This window comes from Syngnathoides biaculeatus, chromosome 14, assembly GCF_019802595.1.
Source record: "Syngnathoides biaculeatus isolate LvHL_M chromosome 14, ASM1980259v1, whole genome shotgun sequence".
NCBI classification, from domain to species: Eukaryota; Metazoa; Chordata; class Actinopteri; order Syngnathiformes; family Syngnathidae; genus Syngnathoides; species Syngnathoides biaculeatus.
The window spans coordinates 1,300,877-1,317,775 of NC_084653.1; the positions used below are offsets into that span (position 1 = coordinate 1,300,877).

General features: G+C 48.3%; 1 protein-coding gene across 6 annotated transcripts in view; it reads left to right on the plus strand.

Moving 5' to 3' along the window:
* LOC133512576 (interleukin-10 receptor subunit beta-like) overlaps positions 1 to 13,264 on the plus strand; it is a 95,336-nt gene extending 82,072 nt beyond the window's left edge. For 2 of the 6 annotated variants that reach the window (XM_061842332.1, XM_061842333.1), the window contains exon 7: positions 11,088 to 12,356. In XM_061842332.1, coding sequence (XP_061698316.1) covers positions 11,088 to 11,552 — 465 coding nt within the window. In that variant the 3' untranslated portion in view covers positions 11,553 to 12,356. Of the gene's footprint in view, positions 1 to 9,534 lie in introns of all 6 variants that reach the window. The other 4 variants (XR_009798212.1, XM_061842334.1, XM_061842336.1 and 1 more) reach the window with 4 other exon arrangements.
* The last annotated feature ends 3,635 nt before the right edge of the window (positions 13,265 to 16,899 follow it).

Genomic DNA, 16,899 nt, shown 5'->3' on the forward strand with positions numbered 1-16,899 from the left:
GCAGTCCGAAAAAGGCAAAGGCACAAAAACACGTGACAAAAGGCAAGGTCAAACAACATGAAAACAAGCTCAGATAACTACTAGGCAAAAACAAGATTTGACATATACTTGGCTATGGTGGCACAGGAGTGATGGCTGTGACATTGAGGCAAAAACACAACAAGAAGCTCGTATACTCATGCAGACAAATGGAGTCTCAAACAACGAACTGGCTACTAGCAATACAACATTATAATGTTATTATTGACAAGTATCTACCTCATTTTAAATGTAAGTACAATAGCGATACAGATATATATATCAGCTAATATCTGTATCCATGTGATGTTTAGGAGGTGATGAAATTTGGCCACTGTATAAAGTTAGTGTACTGTTGACGCTGAGGTCTTCCTGAAATTCAACTACGGCAGTGTGTGCTGTCAAGTGTTAAGTGCATCATTTAAAATACGGGCTCAATGCATGTAAATAATGTCACGATGCGGGGCTCAAGGGTGGACCCAAATGCACGACTCCAGAGACAGCAGACAGTACAGAGGAAACCTTTATTCGGTCCGAGGTCTGAGATCAGGTAGACAGTCCAAACAATTCGTAGTACCAGTACGAATGGGCTTACGAGGGTGGTCAACGAACAGGCGTGGGTCGGTGCACGGAGGTCAGAAGTCGAGAAAGCAGGAGTGCGGGAACGAGGCATGAAGAGCAACGATCTAGCAGAGTATCTGTCGTCCCCCGGGTCCTATATGTACTGGGTCTAATCAGAGGTCATGAGGCGCAGGTGTGCACCTTCAGATTAGCTGGCCACGCCCAGCCCTGGCTGGAATCCAGGAGCATGACAGTACCCCCCCCCCCCCTCAACGGCTGGCTCTGGACGGCCCAGGAGCATCAGGGTGAGCCGCGTGAAAGTCCCTGATGAGGGAGCGGTCCACGACGAAGCGGGAGGGGATCCAAGAGCGGTCCTCCGAGCCATATCCCTCCCAGTCCACCAGGTACTGGACCCCCCTTCCTCTGCGACGGGAAGACAGCAACCGGCGCACAGTATACACCAACCCACCGTGGACCATGTGGGGGGGCGGGCGGGATTTCAGCGGAGGAGCCAGCGACGACGTGTGATTCGGGCGAAGTCTGCAGACGTGGAACGTAGGGTGCACCCTCATCGACCTGGGCAGTTTCAACGAGACGGCGACCGGGTTAATAACTTTGGAAACCGGGAACGGGCCAACGAACCTGGGAGCCAGTTTGCGGGATTCCGTCCGCAGCGGGAGATCTTTGGTGGAGAGCCACACTCGCTGTCCCACTCTGAGCTCTGGTGCGGCCCTTCTCTTGCGGTCTGCTGCGGCCTTGTAGGCGCTGCTCATGCGCAGCAGTGTCCTCCGAGCTGCTTCCCAGGTCCGTTTGCAGCGTCGCACCACGGCCAGGGCTGACGGAACTGCGGAGTCTGTGACCAGTGGAGGAAACAGGGACGGAGGATAGCCATGCACGACATGGAGTGGAGCCATACCTGTTGAAGCGGAGGGTAGAGAATTGTGGGCATACTCCACCCACTTGATGTGCTGGCTCCATGTGCTCTGGTCCCTGGATGCCAGACATCGAAGACCGGTCTCTAATTCCTGGTTAATCCTCTCAGTCTGGCCATTAGACTCTGGGTGATGACCTGATGTCCGACTTGCTGAAGCGCCGATGAGGTTGCAGAACTCCTTCCAGAAACGGGCTCTGAATTGCGGACCCCTGTCCGAAACGATGTCCTGGGGTAGGCCGTGGTAACGGACGACCTCGTCTAATACCAACTGGGCTGTCTGCTTGGCCGACGGGATCTTCGGAAGCGGCACGAAGTGGACCATCTTGGAAAAACGGTCCACTACGGACAGCACCACTGTGTTCCCTTGTGAAGGCGGCAGGCCGGTGACGAAGTCCAGCGCGATGTGTGACCACGGACGAAAGGGGATGGACAGGGGTTGCAACTCACCAACAGGCCGTAGGCGGGAAGTCTTATTGGCAGCACACACCGGGCAGGCGTTGACGAACTCCCTTACGTCCTTGCTGAGGTTAGGCCACCAGAACCTTTGTTCGACCACTGAACGTGTCTTCGCCATACCCGGGTGGCAGACCGTCTTGTTGGTATGGGCCCAGTTGATGACGTCTCCCCGCAGAGATGGGATGACGAAAAGGCGGCCCGACGGACAATCAGCGGGTGGCGGTGTCTCTCCCAGGGCCTCCTTCACCCGCGACTCGATCGCCCAGGTGAAACCGGCCACGAAGCACCCCGCTGGCAGGATAGTAGCGGCGTCTGAATCCGTGCGCCCTCCCTCGTGGATCCGCGAGAGTGCATCCAGCTTGCCGTTTTTGGAGCCTGGGCGGAAAAACACCTTAAAGTGGAAGCGGGTGAAAAATAGGGCCCACCTGGCCTGACGGGCGTTCAACCTCTTCGCAGACTTCAGGTATTCAAGGTTCTTATGGTCCGTGAAGACAACGAACGGTACTTGCGAGCCCTCCAGCCAATGCCGCCACTCCTCCAACGCGCTCTTGACCGCCAGCAGTTCCCTATCTCCCACGTCGTAGTTCCTGTCTGCCGGGGTCAACTTTCTAGACAGGAACGCGCACGGGTGGATCCTTCCATCCCTGGGACTCCTCTGCGACAAGACTGCTCCGATTCCTGAATTCGATGCATCCACCTCCACCACAAACTGGTTATCTGGGTCCGGAATAATGAGAACGGGCGTCAGTAGTGAAACTTGCCTTGAGCCTGCTGAAGGCCTCCTGGCAGGGCCCGGACCAGTCGAAGGGGGTATGTGGCGAGGTGAGCGAATGCAGAGGAGCGGCCACGGAACTGAAGTTCCTTATGAATTTCCTATAGAAATTGGCAAATCCCAAAAACCTCTGCACGTCCCTCGTGTTGGTGGGGGTAGGCCACCGCAGCACCGCGTCGACCTTCCCGGGGTCCATCCGTATCTCTCCCTCAGCCAGGACGAAGCCCAGGAAGGACACGGATGCCCGATGGAACTCACACTTATCCATATTCACATATAATTGGTGCTGCTGCAGATGCCGGAGCACCTCTCTGACTTGTTGAATGTGAGTGGTTAGGTCTGCTGAAAAGATGAGAATGTCATGCAGGTAAACAAAGACAGATCTGTTCAGGAACTCCCGAAGCACGTCGTTAATGAAGTTCTGAAAGACGGCCGGAGCGTTTGTCAGTCCAAAGGGCATCACAAGGTACTCATAGTGCCCTGTGGGGGTGTTGAACGCCGTCTTCCACTCATCCCCTTCCCGAATCCGCACCAGATGGTAAGCGCTGCGCAAGTCGAGCTTGGTGAAGATCCGGGCTCCCTGGAGGAGTTCGAATGCTGTAGAGATAAGCGGCAAAGGGTACCTGTTCTTGACTGTGATGTCGTTCAGTCCTCGGTAGTCGATGCAGGGTCGCAGCGTGGAGTCCTTCTTCTTGACAAAAAAAAACCCCGCACCGGCTGGTGAGGATGAGGGGCGAATGAGTCCGGCTGCCAGCGAGTCCTCGATGTAGTCCCTCATGGCTTGATGCTCTGGTCCTGTTAAAGAGAACAGTTTCCCTCTGGGAGGAGAGGTGCCTGGCAGGAGTTCAATCGCGCAGTCGTATGACCGATGTGGCGGCAGAGACTTTGCTTTAGCTTCAGAGAAGACCTCCCGTAGGTCATGGTAGCAGGAGGGCACTGCGGTCAGGTCCAGGGCGGTACTAGGTTCTGTTAGCCGAACCGGCGCAACTTGAATACCCCTGTCTCTCCGGACAGCGAAACAGCGACTGAGACAGTCCTCTCCCCAAGTCTTGATCTGACCCGTGGTCCAATCTATGTGCGGATTATGTTCTTTGAGCCACGGGCTGCCCAAGATGATGTCGCTACTACGTGCGTCGAAGACATGAAAGCTAATACGCTCCGAGTGAGCGTCCGGAAAGCTCATACGTAGCGTCTGAGTGCGATGTGTAACCCGACAAAGAAACTTGCCGTTGGCGGCATAGGCGTGACGAAACCGTTGCGTGGGGAAGGTTGCTGCCCCCAGCTCCTCGACCACGCGGGGATTTATCAGGTTAGCTTCCGACCAGAATCTATGAAAGCCGTCACAGTGCATGAACGGGAGTCCGTTCCCAAGGTGAGGTGAAGAAGGGACCTCCCTGACCCCGCCGCGGTGTACCGCACACTCACCGGAGCAGAGATCCTGATGTCAGAGTGCCCTGGTCGAGTCGGGCAGCGGGCGATCAAGTGTCCCAAACGCCCGCAGTAAAATCAGCGTCCCTCTCGTCGCCGACGTAAGCGCTCCTCCGCTGAGCCGCCAAGGCCCTCCACTTGCGTGGATTCCGATGAAGCTGACAACACGGGTGGCCGGGAAGCGGAAGCAACTAGACTGCCACTCTCCCTCTCCTCCTCCCTCAGGCCCTCCATCTGTCTCTGCACGGTGAGGCGCTGGTCCACCTTGAGGGCCAATGCGATGAGGGAGTTAAGCGAAGGCGGAAGATCCATGGCCACGAGGTGGCCACGGATCTGTGGGGACAGTCCCTCGTAAAACGCGTCATGGAGGGCTTCCTCATTCCAGCGGCTCTCGGCAGCCCGAATCCGGAACTCAATGGCGTAGTCGGACACGCGGCGGCATCCCTGGCGAATTGTCATGAGCGAGGACGCCGCCTGGCGTTCCGGAGCCGCGTACTGGAACACCTGGGTGAGCGCGCAGACGAAGCTCGCCCATGAGCGGCAGATCTCCGAGTTACGGCTCCACTCGGCGGTGGCCCGTGCCTCCGCCCTCCCTGTCATGTGGGAAATGACGAAGGCGATCCGGGAGGGGTCCGTGGGAAAAGCGGACGCTTGCAGCTCAAAGTGGAGATCGCACTGGGCCAGGAAGGGCTTGACGTTACCGGAGTCGCCTGAGAACCGCTCTGGTCGAGAGAGCGGAGTGATGGTGGCACGGAGAGGCACAGGAGCGGCCGCGCTAGCTTGGGAGGCTAGCCACGGCTCCAGCTGGGTGCAGAGCTCCTGGATCTGGTGAGTCATACCCTGGAGAGCAGCCTCTTGCTCACCCAGGCATTTGCCCTGCACTTGCAAGGCACGGCGAATGGCTTCAGAGTCGGCTGGGTCCATGTTCTGGCTAGATCGTTCTGTCACGGTGCGGGGCTCAAGGGTGGACCCAAATGCACGACTCCAGAGACAGCAGACAGTACAGAGGAAACCTTTATTCGGTCCGAGGTCTGAGATCAGGTAGACAGTCCAAACAATTCGTAGTACCAGTACGAATGGGCTTACGAGGGTGGTCAACGAACAGGCGTGGGTCGGTGCACAGAGGTCAGAAGTCGAGAAAGCAGGAGTGCGGGAACGAGGCATGAAGAGCAACGATCTAGCAGAGTATCTGTCGTCCCCTGGGTCCTATATGTACTGGGTCTAATCAGAGGTCATGAGGCGCAGGTGTGCACCTTCAGATTAGCTGGCCACGCAGCTTCCCATAAATTTTAACCATCTTCCCTGTCCCTGCTGAAGAAAAGCAGGCCCAAACAATGAGACTGCCACGACCATGTTTGACAGTGGGGATGGTGTATTCAGGGTCATGAGCTGTGTTGCTTTTACCCCAAACATATCGTTTTGCTTTGTGGCTAAAAGTTCAATTTTGGTTTCATCTGACCAGAGCACCTTCTTCCACATGTTTGGTGTGTCTCCCAAAGGGCTTGTGGCAAACTTGAAATGAGACTTTTTATGGAAATCTTTGACAAATGGCTTTCTTCTTGCCACTCTTCCAAAAAGGCCAGTTAGTGCAGTGTACGACTGATTGTTCTCTCCCACTTCAGCTGTAGATGTCTGGAGTTCATCTCGAGTGATCGTGGGCCTCATGGCTGCAGCTCTGCTCAGTCTTCTCCTTGTTCGAGGTGAAAGTTAACTACGAGTCCAATATTGATGGAAAAATTACGTCACATTTTTCGGTCCGATCCTGAAAAAACTCGACCGATAAGGATATCATTCATCCGACAGCAACGACTGTTGGCATTGGCTCGGGACAGTTATGGACAGTTTAACTATGATCACCAGCACTTTCTGAAGAAAGAACTATCACCCAGTGAGTTTGAGAATGTAATTATGACAATCACATCCTTCGGGGAGCAGCTCTCAGTAAGACCCGGTGGCCTACGAAGCACCAGACTCACATAACAGCTCAAGCTGATACAGGAGCAAGCAATGAAGTTTTGGCTGTGTTCTGAAGCACAGTTCTACAGTGGGGATAGCACTAAAACAGTAAGCAGTGATAGTAAACGCGAACCCCTGCAGAACAACTCCTAAAACACAGATTCCCCTGCAATGTTCACTCACTGGATAATAAGAGCAAATGGCATTAACAACACACCACAACCCTCTTGTATAATTTATCCTCACTCGTGTCATAGGGGTGCTGGCGACTATTTCAGCTGACTTTGGGTGATAAGCAGGGTCCACCCTGAACTTGGTCGCCCGCCAATCACAGGGCACATACTGGGTGGAGTAATAAGGACAGACATTTTTGAAAAACTGACAAAAATAACCCCTCCTCGAGCCGTCGCCTTATCGTGGTGGAGGTGTTTGTGTGTCCTGATGATCCGAGGAGCTTAGTTGTCTGGGGCTTCACACATAATTCCTGGTAGGAACACCCATGGCAAAAAGATCCTAGGTGAGGGACCAGACAAAGTACGACTCCAAAACCTCGATGACGAGTGCAAAAATTGGATCTCGGTTTCCCTTGCCCAGACGCGGGTCACCGGGGCCCCCCTCCGGAGCCAGGCCTGGAGTTGGGGCTCGAAGGTGAGCACCTCGTGGGTGGTCCTGCACCCATGGGGCTCACCACCTGTGAGATGGGCAATAAGGGTTGGGTGCGATGTGATCTGGGCTGTGGCCAAAGGCAGGGACCTTGGTGATCTGATACCGCGCTACAGAAATTAGCTCTAGGCACATGGAATGTCACCTCTTTGGCACGGAAGAAGCCCGAGTTGGTGCGTGAGGTCGAGAAGTTACGAATAGATATAGTCGGACTCACCTCCACATACCGCTTGAGCTCTGGACTCTGTTCCACTCTGGAGTTGCCCAGAGTGAGAGACACCGAACAGGTGTGAGTATACCAATTGCTCCCTGGCTCGGGGATGTGAGGGTAGCCTCCCTCCGCCTGCAGGTAGTGGGACGGGTCCTGACGGCTGTTTGTGCCTATGCACCAAACAGCAGTCAGAGTACCCACCGATTTTGGAGTCCTTAGAAGGAGTGTTGGAGAGCGCTCCCTCTGGGGACTCCATCATTCTAATGTTAGACTTCAATGCCCACGTGAGCAATGACAGTGAGGCCTGGAAGGGCATGATTGGAAAGAACCCCCCGATCAGAACCCTAGAGGTAATCTGATACTGGACTTCTGTACTCATCACGGATTGTCCATAACGAACACCATGTTCAGATGTAAGGGTGTCAACTTGTGCACCTGGCACCAGACACCCTAGGTCACAGTTGGATGATCGACTTTGTGGTTGTGTCATCGGACTTGCGACCGCACTCGGGTTAAGAGAGGGGTGCAGCTGTCCACTGATCACCACCTGGTGGTAAGTTGGTGGGGAAAGATGCCAGTCAGACGTGGGAGGCCCAAACGTATTGTGTGGGAACGGCTGGTAGATTCCCCTATCAGAAGAAATTTCAACTCCCACCTGCGAAAAAACTTTGTTCACGTTCCGGGGGAGGCGGGGGACATTGAATCAGAGTGGATGATGTTCCGCGCTTCTATTGCTGAGGCGTGCAACCGGAGCTGTGGCCGTAAGGTGGTTGACGCCTGTCGTGGCAGCAATCCCAAACAGATTAGTGGACACCAACATTGAGGGATGCGGTCAAACTGAAGAAGGAGTCCTATCGGCCATTTTTGGCCTATGGGACTCCAGAGGCAGCTGAGCGGGATTGCAGCTTCGGCAGTCACTGAGACAAATACTCGGCTGTGCGAGTACTTCGGTGAGGCCATGGAAAATGACTTCAAGACAGGAAATTCTGGTCCACCGTCTGCATCTCAGGAGGGGGAAGCAGTGCACCCTCAACACTGTGTATACTGGGGACGCAGCACTGCTGACCTTAACTCGGGATGCTGTGAGTTGATGGAGAGAATACTTCTCTACTAAGACCTCCTCATTTCCACCAATACACCTTCCCATAAGGAAGCGGAGTCTGGGTTCTCTGAGGCGGGCTTTTCTATCTCTGGGGTGGAGGTCACCGAGGTGGTTAAAAAGCTCCTTTGTGGCAGAGCCTCGGTGGTGGATGAGATTCGCCCGGCGTTCCTAAAGGCTCTGGATCAGGGGTGCTCAATGCATCGATAGCGAGGCAGTCTTGGTCGATCGCGGGATGGGATGCCCAAAATAAAAAAAAGACGTCAGTCAATGTGCCCTCTAAACTCCGTGTGTGCGCAATGGATAGATCCACGCAGGGGGCCTAAACGACGCATACTTAGATACTGTTGTTATGCACTCCAAGCTACTTATCAAAATGGCGGCAGTGCGGCCGAAGCATGTTATGAGCAATTCATTACAGCGAATTCCCGATAGTATTTCTGTTTCCTTTCTGCCCAAGGTATCAGAAAAATCGACAAAGAGTTTACAGAATAGCCTGAATTACTTTCACCAGGGATATATTCATAATGTCAAGGTTTCCCAAACGGGAACACCAGTTAAAGTTTCTACAATGTGTTGGCCGTCCATACGAATGAATCAACCACCTCATAAACTAACGTTGGACATCGTATGCGATAGGATTTCTGATGCCTATTGTTCATGGAAAGCAGGGTGTAGTTTGCATTTTTACGCTACATAAACATGTTGATTCGAAATGACATCTACGTTCATAGTGTATAATTAATGTACATAAATTATGGCAGCATGCATCTCCTCAATCAGTCTGAACATGTGTACTGTACATGTAAATGTCAGCCCAAAATGTATTTGTATTCACGTGATATGTTTAATCATGGATCAGAACGCTTGAGAGCAGAGCTAAGGTGAGGCAGGAAGCTTTGAGTTTCGCCCAGTGTGATGGTCTGAGTGTTCTCGGTGCTGAAAAGTCTCCTAATGATCAATGCGCATGCGCGTATATTTTGTACACTTCCGGCCGGTCTGAAACGTCCCCACCCATGCATCAACATGTGCCATTTGATAACATGTCGCCGAGTGTTCATGTTCGCGATGGACGTCTCAGAAAGACTGACACAGCAAACGTACATATATGTGTATATCTTTTTATCAACTTTTGTTTTCATGTTAGGTTAGGGTTAGGGTCAAAGAATTGTCTGCCTCATACATAAGAAGGGGGACCCCAATCCAGCTGTCCGCCAGTTTGGAGGTCCTTGGATGGTTGAAGACTCCTGGTATGAACAATTAAAAAACTGTTGGTTATCTTTACCGCTTTGGAGACACAGCAAGTTATTGGTGTCAGTGGCAAAAAAAAAGTCCATTACCTTGGCTTCACCGAGATTGATCAAATTATACGAATATGACCTCTTTCATGTTGGTTTGAGGCAAAGAATGGAACCAGTTAACTTATTTCTCTCTAGTACCTGTTGGCAACCCCCTGCTCACCTCTCTACTGGGCCATGCATAACTCTGACCAACCTGAGGAGATCTACAATTCGGTCAGTGTCATTGCAGAGGATAAGTCTGTGGAGTCAAGATGGGAGGAACCTGGAGGAATTGCTGACCACCACATGCTGAAAATTTTTCCTGAGACATTATGCAAATGCCACCAGGTGTAAAGGTGCAAAAGATTAGCTGATGGCGTTACCTCCAATTGCACCTGCAACATCTTAATTTCCCCCACCTGGAAATGATGGACTCGGTTTTATTTTTAAATTGCTTCATCAGATTTAACAGTCATAGCTATAATATTGGAAAGGCAGTTATTTTGAAAACGTTTCGACGAGTTGACAATAAGAAGCAACTGCCAAGGTTTACAGCAGCACGAACTCCAGTGTGTACAGAAATGTGTGCTCCTTGTTCAAAAACTGAGTTATTCATTTTGCGATTATTATGGTTCCTTACCACCTGCTTGATGAGAGAACAAGGTTAGGATTATATTTTTGGCATGTCTATCTTTATATCTTTAGATCATATCTTTTGTTGGGTTTTATGAGATTTATAACATGCTGCTAAACTTTGCAGTTTAGCGATTCCACTTGAGAGCCACAATGCTCTTTTGTAATAGATAGCAATATAGTTTGGAAGGCTCAGCGTAAATATAAATTTAAAGGTAATTATAATATGCATATTTAATTTCGTTTCGTGATTATTATCAAAGGGAAAACGCAATGTTAAAAGTAGTCGTAAATACGCTGAATAAATGCACAGTACTAGCATAAAGTAAAGAATGATTTGGCTAAGGGGTAAAATTCTACGCTTAATAGTAATTTACACAAGGTCTCATGTACTGAAATGAACTGAAACATACTGTTAAAAATTGCTGATTGTGTTTGTTTATTCCTGTAGCTCTAAACATATCGTTCACAGACAAGGAGATTAATAAACATTGTGAACTATCAGTTTGAGCGACCGTCTTTTCAACCAGGGATGGACCACCTCCAGCTCTGCTTCACTTTGTCTCTTCACTGCCACTGCCTCCAATCCTTACGCCATGGCTGGCCTCACCACTTTTTTAAACGTTGCCCTTCATTCTAGCAGAGACGCTTCTGTTACCTGACATCCTCCACCAGCTGTTCCAACCTGCTTGAACCTGTTTCTTCACTTCCTGACTACACTCAGCATTGCTCTGGATTGTTGACCCCAAGTATCTGAAGTCGTCTACCTTTACTATCACTTCTCCCTGTAGCCTGACCCTTCCCCCTCCACCCCTCTCATTCACACACATACAGTATATTCTGTTTTACTTAAGCTAAACTTAATTACTATCTTTTCCAGTGCATGCCTTCACCTTTCTAACTATTCCTCCACCTGCTTCCTGCTTTCACTGCAGTTTACGCAATTGCAAACATCATGGTCCAAGGGGATTCCGGTCTAACCTCATCTGTCACCCTATCCTTAACCGCTACCAACAGAGGGGGCTCAGAGCTGATCCCTGATGCAGTCCCACCTCCACCTTAAATTCCTCTGTCAGACCTACAGCACACCTCACCACTGTGAGCAGGTGAGGCTGGGGGACACCACCTCATCCACATGCACTATCACCACCGGGGCACCCCATGGTTGTGTCTTCTCCCCTCTACTCTTCTCTCTCTACACAAATGACTGCATCTCGTGGCATCCGACGGTCCAACTCCTGAAGTTCGCGGATGACACCACGGTCATCGGCCTCATCAAAGACGGCAACGAGTGTGCGTATCGACAGGAAGTGGTGAGACTGGAGCTTTGGTGTGGTCAACACAAGACTGTGGAGATGATTGTGAACTTCAGGAGGCATCCTTCACCACAGCTTCACTTGACGCTGTCCAACTGCATTATGTCAACCATCGAGACCTTCAAGTTCTTTCGAATTACAGTCTCAGAGGACCTGAAGTGGGGGACGAACATCAACTCCATCCTCAAAATGCCCAGCAAAGGATGTACTTCTTGCGGATTCTGAGGAAGCACGGCCTGTCACAAGAGCTGCTGAGGCGGTTATACACAGCGGTTATCCATTCAGTACTGTGTACCTCCATCACAGTCTGGTTTGGAGCCGCCACTAAAAAGGACAAACTCAGACTACTGCGGACAATCAAAATTGCTGAACGGATTGTATGCACCACACTACACTCTATCAAGGACTTGCAGCAACGCGAACCAGGTCCAGAGCAGGCAGGATCCTCTCGGACCCTCCACATCCTGGCCACCAGCTCTTCCAGCTCTTTCCATCGGGAAAGCGATACAGATTAATGAAATCAAAAGCAGCAGGCATTTGAACAGTTTTTTTTTCCCTCTGGCAATTAAGCCATTAAATTCTTGTTCAGCGAACCTATTATTTTTCTGCCAAGTTCCATGTTAGGACACTCACATCCTGCTGGTCCAATCAGTATTACTACGAGTAATATATATATATATATTTAAAATTTTGTTATTTTGAAGACCGCATGATTCATCACTTAAACTGCGCCCTTTGCACAAGTGACATTGTTAACACATTTTTCTATATAGATTTCACATCTTGCAACGTCTTATACGGCATAATTCCTAGAAACAGAAATGTCTCTTGTTCTTTGTTCTTGTTGCTATGTTGTTCCTTGTTCTCTGTTTTCTGTTCTGTATGTCGTAACAGGGCAGCACCGACTGCTGGAGAAAAATTCCTACACACTTGGCAATTCAAGCTGATTCTGATTCTGTTCTTCTTCCCTCATACATACATCCATCCATTTTCTTTTGTCGCTTATCCTCACGAGGGTCGCGGGGAGTGCTGGAGCCTATCCAGCTGTCATAATAGTGACTAAACAGTTAAATTTTGCTGTTGGGTGTTGGATGAAAACGCTATCCGTTATTTTCATTTTTCTGTTCGAGTGGTACCTATGGGAACCACTCAAGGTCCCACCCCAAAAAAATAAATAAAATAAAAACAAAACAAATTGGATAACTACATACAAAAAATGTGTCCAAAAGATTGTATTGTTTGCACAGATCCAGAGATAATACCAATGCTATTAATTGATAACGAATGCAAAAAAAAAAAAGTTGGGGAATTCTGTGTATCCATTAACTTCTTTTGAAAAACTAAAAAAACATTGTTTTCTAATGGCGCGTCACTAGGAATGACATGCATCAATTTGTCTCTATGTGCCCTGCAATTGGCTGGCAACCAGTTCAGGGTGTAGCCCGCCTCCTGCCCGTCGACAGCTGGGATAGGCTCCAGCCATCCCCGCGACCCTTGTGAGGATAAGCAGCTAAGAAAATGGATGGAGGGATGAATGGATGTGTAACTTGAGGAAACTGACCACGTTCTGGATGCACATTCCCTTGTGGATTATGTCGCACACAGTTTAAACAAGCCCTACAAAAAAGTTTTTTGCATACAAGGTAAATCCATGGATCATGTAATGACTTTGTACCAGAGCTACCATTCCCCCGGTTGAGACCTGAGACTTCCCATGGCTCAAGATTGCCGCCGACTTAAAAAGTGTTTTTGGTAGAATTTTTTTTTTTTTGTATCTGTGCTGACATAATTCCCATTTTGTAATGTAGTACCTTTTTTTCCCCACATTTTTAGTTCTGCTGGTAAGCTTTGTTGTTGCATTTTGATTAACACATCTCAAAGTATGTCTTCATTTGTTACATGGTCAGCTAATCCCATAAAGGTTTTGGCTGCTGCTTCTTTTGCTGTTTTATCTGTAAATCCATTTCCTAATGATTCTTTGTCTGTATTTGATGTGTGTACAGCACATTTACATATGGCTATTTCTTTTGGTAATTGAACTGCTATGAGCAAATTTTGTAGTTCCTCTGCATGTTGTCACTGTGTTCCCTGTAGTTGTCGCTATTCCTCTATTTTTCCAGTATTGTTTGTGTAGATTGTGAAACCACCGTGAATACAGCAGCATCTGGTCTCAGATTGTTTAAGACTGTCCAATAAGATATTGTCTGTACAGTTCAGTCATCCCAATTCAAATCTGGTTCTTTTTCTGTCCAATCAGGAACATTTCGTACTACCAAAACAAATTGTCCCAAACTCTTCCACTCCTGTTGTAATGACATGTGTGGTGGTGTCCATTCCTTGTGTAGTGAATTTAGTTTGTCAGTCAGTCTTGTTCCTGTCACCACGACTGATATACCATCTGAGTACAAATAATCATGATTTTGTCTGGTGTGGGCTGTTATAAGTTTACAGTATCTTATACTTCATAGTCACATGCAATGAGTCACTTCCTACGTCATTTTGTGGTTGTTCAATCACGTCTTGAGCTGTTTGCAGCAAGAAATCTCCTGTTCTTGTGGGAGGTTTGTTTGGAATATGTAAGGTGTAATAATAGAGCGCTGGGTTCCTATTTTGTAACTGTCGTCCCAGTAATTCCTTTTTTTTATTTTTTGCTTTTATATTTCCTGTCAGAGAGGGAATTAAGCCCAGTCCTAGTTTCAGCAAGCCATCTCTTCCCAAAAAAAAAACGGACAAATTAAAAAGTTGCATTTTGGGAGCATTAGTTGTGACATTTTTGATGGGGAGGTGGCTGCTCTTTTCCTCATCTGCGGCCACAATTATTAAATGTTTCGCATAAAGCTCCATAAATTTCTCCTTTCTCTGTCAGAAAGGTGTCAATTTTCTTTTTCTTATTTTGTAGCACTCTTTCTGCGTGTAGTGCTTGGGTAATGTATGTTACAGGCTGCCAGTCGGTTTGTCAACCCAATGTTTTTCAATCCATTGTTTTGTAGGATTATTTGAATTTGCATGAAGAGCATTTTTTTAATTGCCCTTGATACACACTCCCTGGAGTGTGATCTTCAGGAATGCCACTGTTTTTTTAAAAACATGCATTTATTCAAAATCTGTATTCTTCAAATGGTTCATTGTTGTTTTATTTTGCTCTTCCAATGGCAGAATATTTTTTTTTGCATTTTAAATCTAGCAGAAGTGCGCGATATTAACCCTTGAACTCCTTGCTGTTGTGAGAAAGTACTTTGCTGTCATCCAAATTTGTTGTACTTCCACACTATTTAAGTGGTAAGATTTTTTTCAAGTCTTCCGTTCCCTGGACGAATTATGTTACATCAACTTTATGAGATGTGATACCTTTTATGGCCGTTTTCACATCATCTTGAGTCCAGCCTTCAACTATTTTGCTATTTATCAACTATTTTGCTATTTGTTTTTCCCCTGTTGGAGTCAGTGGTTCACCTAGGGTGACTATACTGACTTCCCGCTGAACAGGGTGACAATTACGTTCCGTTTGAGGTAATTCTCAAGCTTCTACCACAAGTGGCGGAGAATTCTTACCTCTGCATCCTCAAACAGTTGTCACTCAATTTCCTGTTCAAATGAGGTAGCTCCACTCACATTTACACATGCACACATTTCACGGAGCTCACGTACAGGACACACCATGCCCTTTTGTCAGTTTTATAGACTAATTAGTCTACTCGATAGGGACTAGTATTCTCGAGGTTTGGTTCTGCCGCAGTCACTCAGACGCGCATTCACTCAATCCTCATGAGTGTGGGAGTTTCCTACTCACCAGAGATGCCTTTACTTCCTTTGGCTTCTCGTCAACCCTCAGCCTCCAGATGCAAAGTCGAGGCCCAGTCCCGGAAAGGGTCTCAAGTGCAGTGGCCATGGTCTTTGCCTGGACGTCAGCTCAGCCCCTGGAAACCTCAGGTATCTTGAGATCCGGCTCGAAGGACCAAGTAAATGTCAGGTTCACCAATCAGACAGTCATTAAACAGGACAAAAAGGGAAGCAAAGACACCAGTTCAAGTCTCGCGAGGAGAGAGGAGAGGAGCTGTCTCGTACAATTCACCACTGCACTCTCTGATTATCCTCTCCTCAACACCTCTATTTATTTAGTTTTAAGACGCCCCTTATTTACATGGATGTTACAAAAAGGAGACGACAAGCAAAAACAGTTTGAAACAAGGTGTACATGTTTGTACTCTGCATCTCTCTATTATACTTTTCAGTTGCGTGCGAGAGAAAGGACGGGTGGCCTACCCGTCCCACCTGGCGCCGCAACAATTGTTTTCTGATTTACTATTGACACCTAAGTGTGTCCTTCAGGCTCTGAGAAACATCTTACGCAGCCATAACTGTCAAGACATCCCACAACAATGTTCGTCTTTGGTATGCATGTGAACAAGATCGTGAAACGGTCCAGACGTCTTGACCAGAAAAACAAGTGATGCGAAAAACAAGTGAGTGAAAAACAACTTATATAACCATGGTTGCACAATACATTCGGGTATTCAACGGTAGTGGGAAGCATCACTAATTAACACTCCTTTCAACGGGGAACCAAGAAAGAGAGAGACAGAAAGAAGAGTCCCGGTAGAGTGAGAGAGACGTATTAGCAAAGCAACACATAAAAAGGAATTCGCTGCGGTGTGTGACGGCTATAAGCGGCGGGAAAATGAAGCAGAGGACGGAGACAAATTGGACAAGCAAAAAAGGATCCCGTCCCCGAATTGGAAATTAACCAACAACAAAAATCTGGGGAGTTTAAGTAACAACAGCAACATGTAGAGCAGTGGTTATCTGTTGCGTATGCATCCTGACCCTTGACAAGCCCTGAGTCCAGGTACACTCAAATTAATAAAAAGAATTGCTGACAAGTTTGTATGCATGTGAGCGTTTCCATCAGTATGTTTACGGCCAAATGTTTGAAGTGGAAACTGATCACAAGCCTTTGATGTCCATTATGAACAAACCATTAAATGACTTTCCTTTAAGGATCCACTGCATGCTCATCAGACTGCAAAAATACGACGTGCACGTGATATACACTCAAGGTACACATGTACACAGCTGACAGTCTATCCAGAGCAGTGGATAGGAAAGAAAGTACAGACAAGGAGGAAAGCGCAGAAATACAGGCAGGTGAGGACATGGTTGTCAGGTTTCTCCCTGTAACTGAAGCGAGAACAGAGCAAATACAAAGAGAGACCATCGCAGACGGAACAATGAAAGAACTCAAGAGTACAATACCGAAAGGATGGCCTGGTAATAAAAAAAGATGACTATTGGAATTGTAGAAACGAGGTCACAGTGGTGGATGACATCACAATGAAAGAAAGTAAACTTGCTATTCCTTCCTCTCTACAAAAACAGATGTTAAAAAAATACATGAAAGCCACCTCGGAGTGGTTAAATGCAAACTGAGGGCTAGAGAGGTAATGTACTGACAGAGAGTAAACCAAGACATTCGGCAGACAACAGCATCTGTGAACTATCCCGTACCTACTACAGGAGAAGGGCAAAGGAGGACCAAAAGGCGAAACGGAGACAGTTGCATGATCAGACGGCG